This window comes from Camelina sativa, chromosome 13 (genome assembly GCF_030686135.1).
Source record: "Camelina sativa cultivar CO46 ecotype springtype chromosome 13, ASM3068613v1".
Lineage (NCBI taxonomy): Eukaryota > Viridiplantae > Streptophyta > Magnoliopsida > Brassicales > Brassicaceae > Camelina > Camelina sativa.
Genome location: NC_141892.1, coordinates 8,884,855 through 8,899,668, shown reverse-complemented (window position 1 = coordinate 8,899,668; position 14,814 = coordinate 8,884,855). Strand labels below are relative to the sequence as shown.

Here is a 14,814-nt window from a genome sequence, read left to right as displayed (position 1 = left end):
TTTTGGATACAAACAAGCAACCAAAAACAAAAAAACGGTGACTGCCTCGCCCTCGATATCACATTTTTAAGATGATCTCTCAAAATGGTATTGTGGTACTATAACTCAATTATACCGGTTTCAGTTGGACTTATATGCCATATGCCTTGTTTTTGCTCAAAAGAAAATATATAAAAATGCGATATGTCTTCTACGACTGTAGCAAAAAAAACGTTCAAATAGAGAAAGAACATAAATAAAAGAAACAGATACATTAATTGTAAAGTACCACATTACTTGGCATCGGTATAACTCGTTTAATAAATACACATTTTTAGCTAGTTTTGAAGATCACGATTGCCAAAATACTTAGATTTATTAGTCATCAGAAGAGTTACATATGTTTTTAAATCACTCGATCAAATTTGTAAAAATATTGTAAGCTTTTAACAAAAAAAGAATAATGGTAAAACTTACAAATACTAGGAAAGTCTATAAACAACTCTAACGATTATTTCCATAAGAACTTTCAATTTTTAAGATGTAAAAACTTTTTTTGGTTTGAATAAAGATTACATTCAATTTTTTTTTGTAGTTGTAATATTGTATTTATTAGGTCATATGCATCCAGGCTTTCTCAACTAAGTTCTCACTAATTAAAAAATAAAAAGTAACAGAAAAATAGGAGAGATAGTGAGAAACATTTCTCAAAGATTCTCATTTAAAAAATCTTAAGAAACTATTCTGAATAAATGACTAATTTTATCAGGTTATATTTTTTTTTCTGATTTCTTATTTAAAATAAATAATAATTTTATATAAAAATGATTAAAATATAATATTTTGAGAAACCCACTTAATATTTACCAATGCAGCTCTTATAAATTTTCTAATTTGAAATTAAAAACTAGTAAGAAATAAAACTTATATTTTAATAATAAGAAGTGAAAAAGATTAATATATGATTAACGCTCTAATTTTGTGGTTTAGTAATAAAAAAAGGGGTAAAATTAGCCAGTGAAAACATCATAATAACTGGAGGGAATTAATTTACAGAGCACGTGTGGAATAATAAAACGTGCTCGCTAACTAGGCATCCGCGTTGCCACGTAGGCATCATCTTCTTCAACAACGCGCATACAATCTGCGACCTCCTTCTTCTTCTTCTTATAACTGTACTTATCACACACTCATGTATATATACACTCACAAGCCGCCATTTTCACTATACTGTCATCTCCAAAACATACCTGAAGAAAATACATACATAACTAATTCCATCACTCAACCTCAAAAAAATACACAAAAACCCCATTTTATATTATCCAACTCTAGATATGGATGCTGCATCGCCCAAGTACACTGGTGTACGGAAGAGGAAGTGGGGCAAATGGGTTGCTGAGATACGTCTCCCCAACAGCCGCGAGAGGATCTGGCTCGGCTCTTTTGAATCAGCTGAGAAAGCGGCGCGTGCTTTCGACGCGGCTCTTTACTGTCTACGTGGCCCTGGGGCACGTTTCAACTTCCCAGACAATCCCCCGGTGATTCCCGGCGGTCGTTCTCTTACCCCGCAGCAGATTCAGGTCGTGGCAAGCCGTTTCGCCTGCGAGGAAGAGGAGGATCAGCTAGTACCACCGCAACCGTCTCCGCCACGTGGCGAACATAAGACGGAGGAGGAGGAGGAAGAGATAATTTCGGCACGTGGGGGAATGAGTGGTGGGAGTGGTGGGCCTATGTTAGGGCAAGTTGAGCAAGGTAATAACATCAACAACGAGGGTACTAATAGTAGTAACGACACGTCGTCGTATTGGCCTTTTATATGGGAGGACGAGAATCTTGTAGGTCCTCAAACCTCGGGGGAGTTCGGTTTTTTCACGGATGATGATTCAACCAATTTGTATTTTCCAACACAACAACAGCAGCAGCAACAGCTCTCGTCTGATTTTTACTATGATGGAGCTTGTGAAGATGATTTCTCTCATTACAGTATTAACCTTTGGAATTTCTGAGATCCAATTTTTTTCGTGATCTTGGAACATATATTCCTATATATTGATTTTTATTCAATTTATGGATTTATTTCAAGATTTCAAAATTATCTTGAACCAGCAGAATCTTCAGCTACCACCACCTAGAGGTAAAAAATCTTTGTTTGAAGCCTATATATATATATGTATGTCACAATGTAAGCAAGCCTCTTTGTTCTTCTTTATGGTGTAGTTTAATTATAGCCAGACTTCATCATCTTATTCTTCTTTTTCTTTTTTACTATACGGTATAGTCTATATATACCAATTTGCTTCACATTTCTTTTCTTTTTTTTCTTCTTCTTTGTATTTATGTGCTATGTCCACACTGTAATTTCCTTCTCTTTTCTAGGATTTGCTTGCATATTTTTGTAACAAGCCAATCTTGACCCCCCCCCCCCCTATCTTTTGGTCTTAGATGGTTTTCAATGTTCATATATATATATATACATAAGGTTCCCTATGTGTTATTCTATATATAAATTACTCACGTTTTTACGTGTGTGAAAATGTTGTTATATAAATAAAACTTGTACTAAAGACTCGATACAAATATCATATGAATTATGTTAGTCCAACTAGTTCTTGAGGTGTCGTTTTAATACGGCTGAATTGTTAAAGTTATATTTGAAAGCAGATGATTTACATCTTGTGGGGTCAACACAAATATAATCAAAATATGATTACGGATTTGGACTATATATAAGCCAAAAGCAATAGCCTTCACAGCTAACAGTACAATAGATATTAGATGGATTAAATCACTGAACTGTGGCAAAGATCGAAAATTGAGATAATTTTATACCGAATAAGAGACTATAAAAGTACTTAAATAAGAGTGTTCTATGATGTTAACAGACCAAAACTAAAAAGATCCAAAACAAAGTCATTAAATCAAGTTATTAAACGTTAATTTGTGGTTTCTTTTTTTGTTTGTATATATATACAATTAGACGCAGTGAAGTTATAAGCGTTCCTTACTTATTTGCAGTAGCATGCTATGCTACAAATTAGTGTGGCAACCTTTTTCTTGTTTTTAATATAAAGAATTTATTTGTTTGATGTTCGACCACATATACTACTAGTACTAATGAATGATTCATACTTGGTGGTAAAGCTACAAAGGTTACGTAGGCGTATACTAAATTGTTGTGTATTGACAATACAGTATTGTATGTGATTGGCGGTTTTTAGTACTATACTACTATGAACGACTCTCGTTAAGGGGTACTGGGAGCGGGATGAGCAATGTGAAGCCCAATGGTCCCCAAATTTCAAGGATATCACGCTATGTAAAAATATAGCCCAATGGCCAAAAAACATATACTTTAGAAAACTGCCATATTATATAATTAACAAAATACATTTGTGGTTGTATGAACGAACGATTATATGATTTGTATCCCTGCGCAAGTGGGAAGTTCGCTGACAGCGAAGTACTGGATGGTGATTTCGATAGCATGATTTATATATTTTCTACTGGCATAGTGTCAAAAGACCTCGAGTTTACGTACGAGTTCTCCAAGATCAACCCGATGTCAACTTTTTAAGTACATCTCGTCTTCAACCAAGCTTTGAACCAATCCTGGTTTAATTTCTGATATGTGTAAACCGATTGATCACTTGATTTGTGCCTGAAAAACTCGTACCAGAGTTTCTTCTCTTTTTAAACCCAAACTCGAAACCTCCTTTTACGGACTTGGTCAGTTCTCTTCTTCACACAATCTCAGCCACTATATCACTACAGTCTGATTCTTGACGAGTATAAATCATGCAAGCACCACGTTACGCTCTAAGGTTGTATGCGATCATATTCGAAATCAAAGCTCGCTAGAGATGGTTTTTAAAATCTAAACTGTTTCGATTGGCTTATGTTTTAATTATCAACTCTAAAACTTATGTTGAACTCAAGATTAGCTCTAACTCTGGTTTCGGAGAGACCGAGAGAGCCTACCCATAAGTGATAAGTCAATTCCAGGACCACGATCAACGGGCCCTCCTTAATTGCTTATTAAATTCTAGTTAGCTCCATATAATTTTTTTATGGCATGTCTAACTAAAAAAAGTAGCTCGTACAAACTTTACTTCTTTTCATTTAATAGAGAAACCCTTACCCATAAAAAAACCACGTACGTAATAACGTATACGTAACATACGTAATAGTTAATGTGTGCTTTTTTAACTTATTATCGTGTGGACATTTCGTGACGAATAGAGAAGGTTCTTTATTTGCAAGACAAATTCAACAATACTTAGCATCGACGTTAAGATAATTTAATCTGTTTTGGTCTTCAAACAGAGAAAATTACTTCCATCATAGAAGATTACTAATGGAGCTAAGGTCCAAATTTATTAATTTACACCAAAAATAAGTAAATATTGTATCACCACAACTCAAATTGTGTCCTTCATTACAACATCACGGACGGGCAATATGAATTACAGCTTGATTTCCTCATTAATATTGTACATGTAATTGGCTCCTAGTTATATATACACTATTAAGTTAAAATAAACAGTACAGTTTCTTCGACCCAAGGTTATGTAAGTTTCTTGCGTTTTTTTTTGTTAGTCACTTTCTAGAAACTACTTTTTAAATAACCTAAAAAGATGTTTACCTAAATTTCTATAAATTTGTTTGATTGGCAGTACAAAGCAGAACATCATTATTACAGGTAAATTATACAAAACTTAGAGAACAAATTAACTATTCAATTCATATATTCAAGCTAAATACTATTAAACAATAACCATAAATACACGTTGTTTGAACTATTTCCTTCTTCCCTTAACTCTGAATCACTAATTAAAACTAACTGATCTCCAACAAATAACTCCAAAATTATACAGAAGATAAAAAAAAAAAAAAAAAAAAAAAAAAAAAAAAAAAAAAACAAGAACCAAACAAGGAAACAGTAATTAACAAATTGTAGGAAAGCAGTCAATAAGTGCAATTTGTTTCTTCTTCTTTTGACATCTGTCTACATATGCAATAATTCATCCAACAATTCAAAACTAATAACATCTCTTTCTCTCTATCTCTATCGAGTTAATTTACCTCTCGGTCTCTCTCAAAAAAGCTTAATATATTTTGTTATCTTGATCCGAAAAAGGCAAAAAAAAAAAAAAAAAACATGGCTCCCTCGTTTTTAAGCGTCGCAAAATTCGTTGAGGCACTACTCCGCCGGAGATTCTCCTCCGCTGGTCTCTCTCTACAAACCTTACCCATCGACTCCGAAACCACCATACAGTTCTGGGGACCCCCACCGTCGGAAAATACACAAAAACCTTCGCTCCTCCTCCTCCACGGTTTTGGCCCTTCCGCTGTGTGGCAATGGAGCCATCAGGTGAAGCCGCTCTCTCGATCCTTTCTTCTCTACGTCCCAGACCTTGTTTTCTTCGGCGGCTCCTCTTCCACAGGGGAGAACCGCACAGAGATGTTTCAGGCTTTGTGCATGGGGAAGCTCATGGAGAAGCTCGAAGTCGAGAGATTCAGCATCATTGGTACGAGCTACGGCGGGTTCGTGGCGTATAACATAGCGAAAATGTTTCCGGAGAAAGTTGAGAAAGTGGTGCTTGCTAGCTCCGGCGTTAATATGCGGCGGAGTGACAATGAGGCGTTCATCGCGAGGGCCAAGTGTAACGGCATCAAGGAGGTGATGCTTCCTTCATCCGCGACAGATCTTAGGAGAATGTCTGGGATAGTTTCTTCTAAGAGACTCGATTACGTACCAGATTTTGTCTTGAACGACTTTTGCCAGGTACTTTTATTTATTTTGTCTTTATTTAAGGCAAAATCCAAAGATCACCTTCAAGTTTCCGCCTAATTTTCAACTATATAATTTTTTTAATAAAACAAAACTCAAGAAATTCGAAAACCCTATAAATTATTTACAACCAACTAGATGGAGTAATTGCAATCACTCCATCTATTTTATAGAAGTCTCTGTTTTCATTAGCCGAAAAAGGTGAAATCTTCGTTTTGTTGTTTATAATTTTTAGGTCAAACTTACACAAAATGTTTTTTATTCATGAACAACATGTATTATAGACGATGATGCAACGATAACAGTATTAAAACAATCTGTTATAGTGTATGCTATTTTTGCAATTTTCTTGCTCTAAGTTGAATGAGTTTACTTAAAGGTTGTATTCTTGTATTGGAGTTGTATGGAAATATAGAACAATGTTTTTTAAAGAAAAAGAAGAAAAAAAAACTAAACCCACACTTAATTAATGCTTTTTTGTCCTACTAATTAACAACCCACACTTACTGCAAATATTTATAAATTGTAAGAAAATAGTGGAATTTAAAGATATATGCACTCCACTAATTTATTATCTTTGGAAAGACTAGTGGATATAAAAAAGATGAAGAAAGTTGTCACTTTCATTTGATTATAGGCTTATATGAAAGCTTGTATAGAAGAATTGAGTAAGAAAGAAACGATGGCCTTGTAGCTCGCAAAGAAGGACAGATATTATTTATAAACTTGTTATTTAAATTACTAAATATAATTATATCGGGGTTGAAAGAAAAGTTTAGCTTGCATGATTGTCGGCAACAAAAAAATTGATACACATTAAATGGTAAATTGACAGAAAATGTATTCGGAGAAGAGAGAGGAAAAAGCAGAACTTTTGGAGGGGCTGAGTATTGGGAAGGATGACAAAACTAACGTTTCTCCGATTCAACAGGTTCGCTGATCGCTATCATCACTTTAATTTTCTTTTGGTTTTACGCGATCACTGACAATAACCTATAACTCTGTTAGTTGCTCACATTTATCAGTTATTTAAGTAGTAGGGTTTCTAAATAGTACTGTAATATATAATACGAGACTAAGACATTACATCAAAGTTTGCATTTTAATTACAAACGTATGAAAACCCATTTTAACGGAAACGACTAGATTTATCGAATATGGGAATATCAAATACTAGATAAATTACAACATGATTAAATTAAATGATAACTATTTGTCTACAAGTGATTAATGAATAAGCATGAATCATGCAGGATGTAATGCTGATATGGGGGGAGCAAGATCAAGTTTTTCCTTTAAAAATGGCCCATGACCTCAAAGAGTAAGACCCTTTGATTATATTATTTCTATCTGGACTTTGATCTAACAAAAGTTTAATTGTATATATGTATATGCTAGAATACAAAGAGTACGATTAGAGAACTAATTTGGAACGGAGGTAGTAGTGTCTAGTGAGTTATTCATATTCGTGTGGTTTTGTATATTTTTTCCAGGATGTTGGGGAAAAAGGCGACGCTAAAAGTGATACCAAAGACATCACATATACCCCAAACGGAAAAGTCCAAAGAGTTCAATGGTATTGTCATGTCTTTCTTAGTACCTGCCTCTCCCTCTCCTCCAATATAAATGTATAACATGCATGTTCGAATATAAATTGCCAATTTTTATGGTTTCGTCAATGTTTAGAAGTGTTTGTGTACAATTTCGAATTAGATACAAAAAAAAATTGTAACATGATTATTAACGTTCGATTGATGCCAAATTACTACATGAGACAAGTTCAGAACATGAATTGAAAAGTAATATAACGTAAATTAAACGCATATCAAGTATTTCCCTTCTAAACAACAATTCTTTAATGTAAAATAACATTGGTAGCTCTAAACAGAAAAAAACCGTTATATCACGAAAAACATAAAAAATATTGGTGGAACCCTGAAAACAAATTGGTGGAATGCATAGAAAAACTGGTGGCTCTAAGTTGTCATCTGGACTGGGCCTTATTACGGGAGCCTCTCTAAGCTTGTTTATTAAACAAGAACCAGTCCAATATTATACTTCAGCCATATATGGGTCTTCTTGACCGTCTATAATTCCTTCCTTTTGTCTGGTCACAACTCAACTTCAGATGTTGGAAAATGCATGTTTAAGCTAATGTTTTTTTCGATAGTACTATGGTGACCGCAAGTCCTTTGGTAAATAGTAATTTTTAATAACCCAATAAGTCGTGGGACGACCGAAGCTGAAAGCCCAAGAGGCCAAGACCGAGAGTAGTTCAAATAAACTAGACATACATACCAAGGATCAGACTCGATCCAAGTGGTTAGCACATAATTGTCCAAACCCATGGTCCGTTACCAAGTTTTTAAAAGAAAAAAAAAAACATTTCATATAAAAACCAAAATTTATATTTAAGATAAGGGTCGAAGAAACTTGTCTTTGTATTGTTGTTATTTTATCAAGGGATCTAGCTAGAAATTTCGTCTTCTAGCTCTAAGCCCTCTAAAGTTCTAATTATATTAAAGCTGACCGGTTCTAGCTAGGCTAGGATCGTAATTTAGATGCTTGAAGTTGATTTATGATGATGCATGCTAGAAGGAAGGCTTTAGTTAACAAAACGGATGGTAGAAGTTAAATTTATGACAAGTCACGGGGATGTTGTTCATTGTCTTTGAATGATTTCATCTACAACTCTCCTTTTGTTTTCTGTTTTTTTTTTTTTCTTAACAAAAACATTCCTCCAAAAATGTATTCCTTGAAGAGTATTTTTAGCATGATAGACAGAGGAGGCATTATCATTTCTTATTAAAGACTTAAAGAAAATATAGAATGAAAATAAGCAAAGCCAAAGTTTAAATTAATAGACATAGTATTGACCAAGAGCTTTCCTCACACCAAGCTGATGTTGAAAATGATGAAGTTGGCACAGTCCACCGTTGATTGTGTAAAAGGTAACAAGCAACCAAAAGAGATGTTAGGTATATAAATCATGTAAAAGGGGATTATGGATAACACAAATAGAATGAAGGGAATAGGAATCGCCACGTGATCGGAGGGAGGGACAAGAAGGTGGAGGCAACAAACAAACATTGAGTGGGGTAAGTGGATCAGACACGATAGATTGAATATTAATTGAAAAGCGAAAAGCGAAATGAGAGAGTGAGTGGGTCTATCAATGAGGACTAAAGGGTGGGGGTGGAGGACCCCATCGGGAATGATCCTGATCCTGATGAGATCCTATGTTGATACGCGGTTTCGAATTTGAATGCTTTACGCAACCCACCCCTAGCGACTCTTCTTTCTTTCTTTTTATTCACCAAAGTGTTTTTTCTTTTCTTCTTTTATTGTTTGTAATTTACTTGAACATATATATATATATATATATATTTATGGATATTATGTCCTTTTCTTCTTGCAGAGAAGAAAATTTGGCGGAAGATCATGAAGGATTTGACTAGAAGAAATTATAGAATTTGTGTTACGATGAAGTTCATGCATTTGTTATATCAGTTGTTACTTTTTGGATACAAACAATGTTTATGGGGTTATACTGAAGTACTAATTTGGTTGCATATAAACATGTGGTTGAATTGAATCAAACACAGATCAGCAGTGGAAAATATAAAGTAAACAACGTGGTTGTTCGTATATGTAGTTTTAGGGTTTAGACTTCATAATTGATATGATAAAAGGCGGGACTACTACTATAATATGTTGTTGATCGGATTCAGGAAAAAAAAAGTGATATATTAATTAATACTATGCAGTGCCGCAGTGGTGTGTTTCAATAATAAGATATTTGTTGATAGAAATATATGGTTTAAATATTGGCAAGAAATTCATGTGAACGACCTAAATTTGTTCAAAATAGTTATAGCTACATCTAATCGTATTCTCTATATCTCTCTTCATACCATAGATAGCACCGAATCACCCGATAACTTGCCGGAGCAGCATAATGATCGAAATCGATATTATGATCATTATTTTATGAGAAATTGCGATCCACGAAAAAAAAATTAATAATGGCAAAAAAGTCTTAAGAAAACTAAGGAACATAAATTAATGAACGGGAATCTAGAAAGAAGATAAACATAAATCTTCCAAAAGTGGTAACTGGTTATAGTCTTATAGAGTACATTTCTTGACAATTAAATAATTTCGAAAATAAAATTATTCGGCTGGGAAGAAAACTTTTTTCCTCGATAGAGAAAAAAAAAACAGCGGAAGAGGAAGAAATACTGTCGGCTGGGGAAGATGTTTTAGTGGGTCCCATGGTTGAAATGTGGATAAGATTCACCGTTTTTCGCTCATTAAATTTTGATAAAAAAGATGACCATCTCGTCATCGCCACGTCAGATGTTCCTATCCAGCCGCAACGGTCATCATTTCTCCACGTGTCCACGTCCACTGGTTCTATCTTTCCGCGAGCTAATTAAAATAAAAAAAGCAAGCGATTGTCGATTGGGGGAATAATATATTAATACTAATAAAGTATATTTTTATTTACGAGGCGAGTTTTTAAAATATGTCCCTATATTCTTGCATCTCTTCTAAATTGACCCCTTAACTTTTCATGTTTACTTTTTTTTTTTTTGTGTCACATATACACTCCATTAACTTAAGTTACAAGGTTGTTGATACTCCTCTTTAAGATAAGTATAATACAACCAATTAATTTATATAAGAAAAAAGAAAGTCATAGTGTGTTGCTTAAACAGAAGCACAACACCTGGAATAAACTACAACAAATGGTAAAACAAGCTTACGAGCAACTACAGTAGAAAAAAAAAATGTACAATAAATACTGAAACTAAGATAAAAAGGTCTTAAGACCCTATAGATAGTGAGAACCACCAAGAAGATAGACCACATGAAGTGCCAGTAGACTGCTCAAAACCAATTCATTGGCCGCGAAACGACGATATGCCACAGTGGAATGCTGAGATTCCGACGAGTTTTTATAAATCTAGCTCGCACTAAAGATGATAAGTCTTCAGCTCCCTGGAAAGGAAGAGTATGTTGGGAACAAATTCCCAGAAGTCGAGTAACGGAGAAAAGATCTGAAATAAGACCATCTTGCCACACCATGTTGAAAGAGCTTAACCAAACTTTTTCATGTTTACTATCTACTTTTATTACCTAAAGTAATCAAAAAATCAATTCTGTTTAATATTTTTGTAGGAGGATAAAATAAGTTGACCAACAAGATAAAAGAAGACAAACCTCTAATTTGTAGGATGAAATTATATCTCTCTATTTTCCAATATTTTTATTTTTTTCTATTTATGTAAAAAACAATGTTAATATATAATTATAATCTTTATTAAAAAAGTAAATTCTTGATAATAACTTTTTTTGGTAATACCACAAATTTTAGTAATATAAACAAAATAAATCAAAAATTTCAACAACTACTTTCTCCAATGCTATTGGAATTACTAATGTCGCTAAAAAAATTGTTTGTCGTTTTGTCGTTTTTAGTCTCATAAACATAAATATTAACTTAAATACTAACACATTGACTGTTAAAAAAAAATATTTATCTGTTTGTTTGTTTTTATTATATGTGGATATAGTATGTGTGTTATTTTCTTAATAATATATTTATAGTTTTATACCAAAAAATGTTGACATGCTGCATATTTTTGTTTTTTTATGATAAAAAACTATAAACCATATTTTAATATAGTACATACTATAATATTCATATTTGATTCCAAAAATAGTTGGGTTTTGAAATATATAGTTTTTTATAAATACTTTTTATAATCATCATCCAAATGAAACTATACTGATTTTATGCGTTTCTCAAGACCAGAAAAATAGTCCTTACAACCCTTAGTCCTTAGAGCATGGCCACTGGGGATACTCATTGCTCATATATTTTAGGCTTAAAAAATAAATAAAAAATCCAAAATATGATCTATTAATCTGAGAATCGTTTCTCAAGTAAGGAATTGAAGCACCCCATAAGCAACGATACGTGGCAGTTTTTGGTTCGTTGTAGAATAAATATAAAAAAATATATATATATTTTACCAATTTTTTCTTTCTTCTTCCGCGATCTCTCTCTTCTCTCTCGATGTAAACGGCGAATCAATCGCCGATTCATCTCAAAACCGTAATTAAAGTCTCTCTCTCGCCTTCTTCTTCTTCTTCCTCGTCGCTTCCTCAAATCTCTAACCTCGAAAACATCTCCAGAGAATCACAGAGCGAGAGAGCGATTGTTCTACTAAAGTCGGAGTGTTGAAATTGACATGGATTTATGGTTGGATTTGGTGTGTAGCGTGCGATTAGGTTTTGAATCGAGAAAATTTGGTAGTCATGAACAAATTACAAAGGGTTTTAGGGTTTTCTTACAATTACAGTTTTTTTTTAATTATTGTCCAATTTCATGACTGTTTGTTTGAAGAATCTGAAATCAAAACATGGACAGGTTCAAATTATCTCCTTTATGATTCAGAACTTTCACGTAAGTATTCTTTCTCTTATAGTCTTGTTAAACCTTTAAGTCTCCGCTTTGTGTTTTTGTGACATGTAGTTTCATGAATTAACATTGCAAGATGTACTAGGATGGTAGCATCATTCCATTATATGATTCTTCGGGTTATGCTGCAAACTTTTCACACATGCTGGGATATGGTAGGCCTCAAATGAAAGAGCTTATGAGGCTTTATGTCACCATCCACAGGTTTCTTCAGGCTCTCTCTGTTTCTACATGTCTCAAAATTTAGAAGTTACAAGTTCATAAGAACTTGGTAAGAGTTTTGGGTTGGTGTAATAGCAGAAACTTGAGAGCTTTTGTTACAGAGTGGACTCAAGGAGAAACTGTTTTGTTATCTGATGATGATCAAGAGCCGTTGATTTCTCATTTCAAGATTGGAGATGGGAACAATTCATCAACAAGTAAGGGCTCTCTTCTCCTGAGAAAAAGACCATTTGATCAAGTTAAGCAAGCCATTACGCTTGGGCTGATGTGTACTGACAAACCACCATTGAAGCAACCAACCTTGACATAGAGTTTAAGACATGACTGAGAGAGATGAGAGTTTAATCTTTATTTGCTTTGTTTTCAATTTTCAGACATGCTTAAGATAATACTTGTTTTATATGGCATTGTTTAGGATTTGAATGTCTTTGTTTTTTTTATTTTATGATTACTAAAAGTATTGAAAGAATGAACACATAATTTTTTTCAACTTGCAAAATAGTTTCAGTTTCATAGGTTTCTCTAATGGAAAATGATTTTGGTTTTGGTTTAAGTTCTTATTGAATTGTTTTAATTAGTTTAATATTAATTATATGATTAATTTATTTTTGAACAACCTATATGGGTTGCTCCATTGGCCATAGATACTTACACTTTTAGGGTTTAAAATGTGAATAAGAAAAGTAAAACGACGAAATTATAAAAAAAGAAAAATAAGGTGAGAAATGGCATGCAAAGTGCGTGGATGAGGATAAGATTAAGCAACAGTTTCTTCTGTCCCCCCTCTTCCAAAACTTACTTTTATCTTATCCCATTTTTAAATTTTAAAGATTTGTTTCTTTTTTTTTTAAAAGAAAGTAACAGTAATAAACAACGTGATAAAATAATAATAATTCCTTTTTTTGGTTTTATTAGTATTTAATGTTATCAGGAAAGCAACCAGAGAGAGAGCACATCGACAAAAGAAAGATCACAATATAAAGATCTCATCTTCTCTTCTCCCTTCTTTTCTCCTCTGTGTGTTTTCTCTCTATTCTGTGTTTTCAGAAGATTTCAATTTCAAACAAAAAGTTCCATTAGTGTTGGGCCTGGTTTAAAAAAAAGTCGATTAAAGATGGATAACAGAGTTGAATCATCTTACGTGTTTAATTTCCCCGGCGATAATCCCGATGAATCTCCGGCGATACCTAGTTGGTTATCTCCATCTGATTCTTCCTCTTCTCCTTGTTCCTCTGCTTCTTCTTCTTCCATTGGGATGAACAGCGACGACGACGGTGAGAAGTCGTCGGAAGACGGTGGTGATGACGCCGGAGATAACGAAGTTGAGTCACCGTTCAAAGGCTCTCTTGAAATGATGGAATCTCTCGAACAAGTCTTACCTGTTAGGTGAGATCTCTTACAAAAAGCTTCTAAATTTTGTTTCTTTCGCTCGTAAAGTAACGATTTTTATAACTCAATAGCTTTTGTTCTGATGATGGATGTTTGTGTTGTGTGATTTGTGTAGGAAAGGGATATCGAAGTATTACAATGGGAAGTCAAAGTCTTTCACGAATCTAAAGGAAGAGGCATCGTCGGCGTTGACTTCTTCTTCTTCGATGAAAGATTTAGTAGCGAAGCCGGAGAATCCTTACAGTCGGAGGAGGAGGAATCTTCTCTGCCATCAGATTTGGGAGAACAACAACAACAGCAAGACCACTCCACGTGGCGGGATCTCTAAGAAACATGTCATGAGTTCGAGTAGGAGCGCTTTGACGCTCGCTATGGCGGTTGCTGCTGGGGTGATGACGTGCGGAGAAGGATCTTCTTCCGGATCTGGTGGAGACTCGTCGCCTGGATCGAGTCCGACGACATCTGGAGGATCTCCTCCTAGGCAGAGCCATCATCATCATCATCATCAGATGGTGAAGCTTCCTCCCTTGTATCCTAGGAGTCAAGGGTCTTTTAGTAATTTGACTTCGTCTCAGTCGTCGTTGGGTTTTTGTGCCTGGAGATCGTATTCGGTGGCTGATTTCCCGAGGTGTTTTCCGGCGACGGCGAGTGGGATTGGGTTTAATGACTATTAGGACAATGATCATGTAACAATTGTTTTGTTTTGTTTTGTTTTTTTTTTTTTTTTTTTATATATTTTGAAGTAACAACAACATCCGGAGAACAATGTATAGAAGAGTTATAAGAACTTTTGAATGGATTCGCACCTTTTTTTTCATTTTTTTTAGTTCTATCAATTAGATCACTACCAGATCTTTTCATACTTTAAATCTGTTTATCTATGTTTAGAAAGTCCAACATTCTTCTTTTAATTTGTTCTTATCCAAGTTTTTAATGCTAA

General features: G+C 34.1%; 3 protein-coding genes and 1 long non-coding RNA gene across 4 annotated transcripts; all 4 read left to right on the top strand.

Annotated features, from left to right (window-relative positions):
- Window positions 1-1,185: 1,185 nt before the first annotated feature.
- LOC104736206 (ethylene-responsive transcription factor ERF016-like) lies at window positions 1,186-2,467 on the top strand. Its single transcript, XM_087480486.1, has one exon. The coding sequence runs from the start codon at window positions 1,317-1,319 to the stop codon at window positions 1,986-1,988; it is 672 nt and encodes a 223-aa protein (XP_087336612.1). The 5' UTR covers window positions 1,186-1,316; the 3' UTR covers window positions 1,989-2,467.
- Window positions 2,468-4,987: 2,520 nt separating this feature from the next.
- Window positions 4,988-7,535, top strand: LOC104738083 (uncharacterized). The gene is made up of 4 exons (XM_010458319.3): window positions 4,988-5,767; window positions 6,609-6,704; window positions 7,027-7,094; window positions 7,267-7,535. Exons 1-4 carry the CDS (start codon window positions 5,141-5,143, stop codon window positions 7,397-7,399), a joined length of 924 nt encoding a protein of 307 aa, XP_010456621.3. The 5' UTR covers window positions 4,988-5,140; the 3' UTR covers window positions 7,400-7,535.
- A 4,573-nt stretch (window positions 7,536-12,108) lies between these two features.
- Window positions 12,109-12,975, top strand: LOC147929330 (uncharacterized). Its single transcript, XR_015577978.1, has 3 exons — window positions 12,109-12,248; window positions 12,349-12,467; window positions 12,587-12,975. It is a non-coding gene; the product is annotated as an uncharacterized LOC147929330 (long non-coding RNA).
- A 91-nt stretch (window positions 12,976-13,066) lies between these two features.
- LOC104736205 (protein OXIDATIVE STRESS 3 LIKE 1) lies at window positions 13,067-14,691 on the top strand. The gene is made up of 2 exons (XM_010456154.3): window positions 13,067-13,871; window positions 13,990-14,691. Exons 1-2 carry the CDS (start codon window positions 13,600-13,602, stop codon window positions 14,546-14,548), a joined length of 831 nt encoding a protein of 276 aa, XP_010454456.1. The 5' UTR covers window positions 13,067-13,599; the 3' UTR covers window positions 14,549-14,691.
- The last annotated feature ends 123 nt before the right edge of the window (window positions 14,692-14,814 follow it).

Bases quoted from the DNA above. Each gene is read 5' to 3' on its own strand.
- LOC104736206 (XM_087480486.1), top strand. From the start codon at position 1,317: ATGGATGCTGCATCGCCCAAGTACACTGGTGTACGGAAGAGGAAGTGG.
- LOC104738083 (XM_010458319.3), top strand. From the start codon at position 5,141: ATGGCTCCCTCGTTTTTAAGCGTCGCAAAATTCGTTGAGGCACTACTC. The intron at 5,768-6,608 runs GTACTTTTATTT...GTAAATTGACAG, and splicing joins TCTTGAACGACTTTTGCCAG to AAAATGTATTCGGAGAAGAG. The intron at 6,705-7,026 runs GTTCGCTGATCG...TGAATCATGCAG, and splicing joins ACGTTTCTCCGATTCAACAG to GATGTAATGCTGATATGGGG.
- LOC104736205 (XM_010456154.3), top strand. From the start codon at position 13,600: ATGGATAACAGAGTTGAATCATCTTACGTGTTTAATTTCCCCGGCGAT. The intron at 13,872-13,989 runs GTGAGATCTCTT...TGATTTGTGTAG, and splicing joins GAACAAGTCTTACCTGTTAG to GAAAGGGATATCGAAGTATT.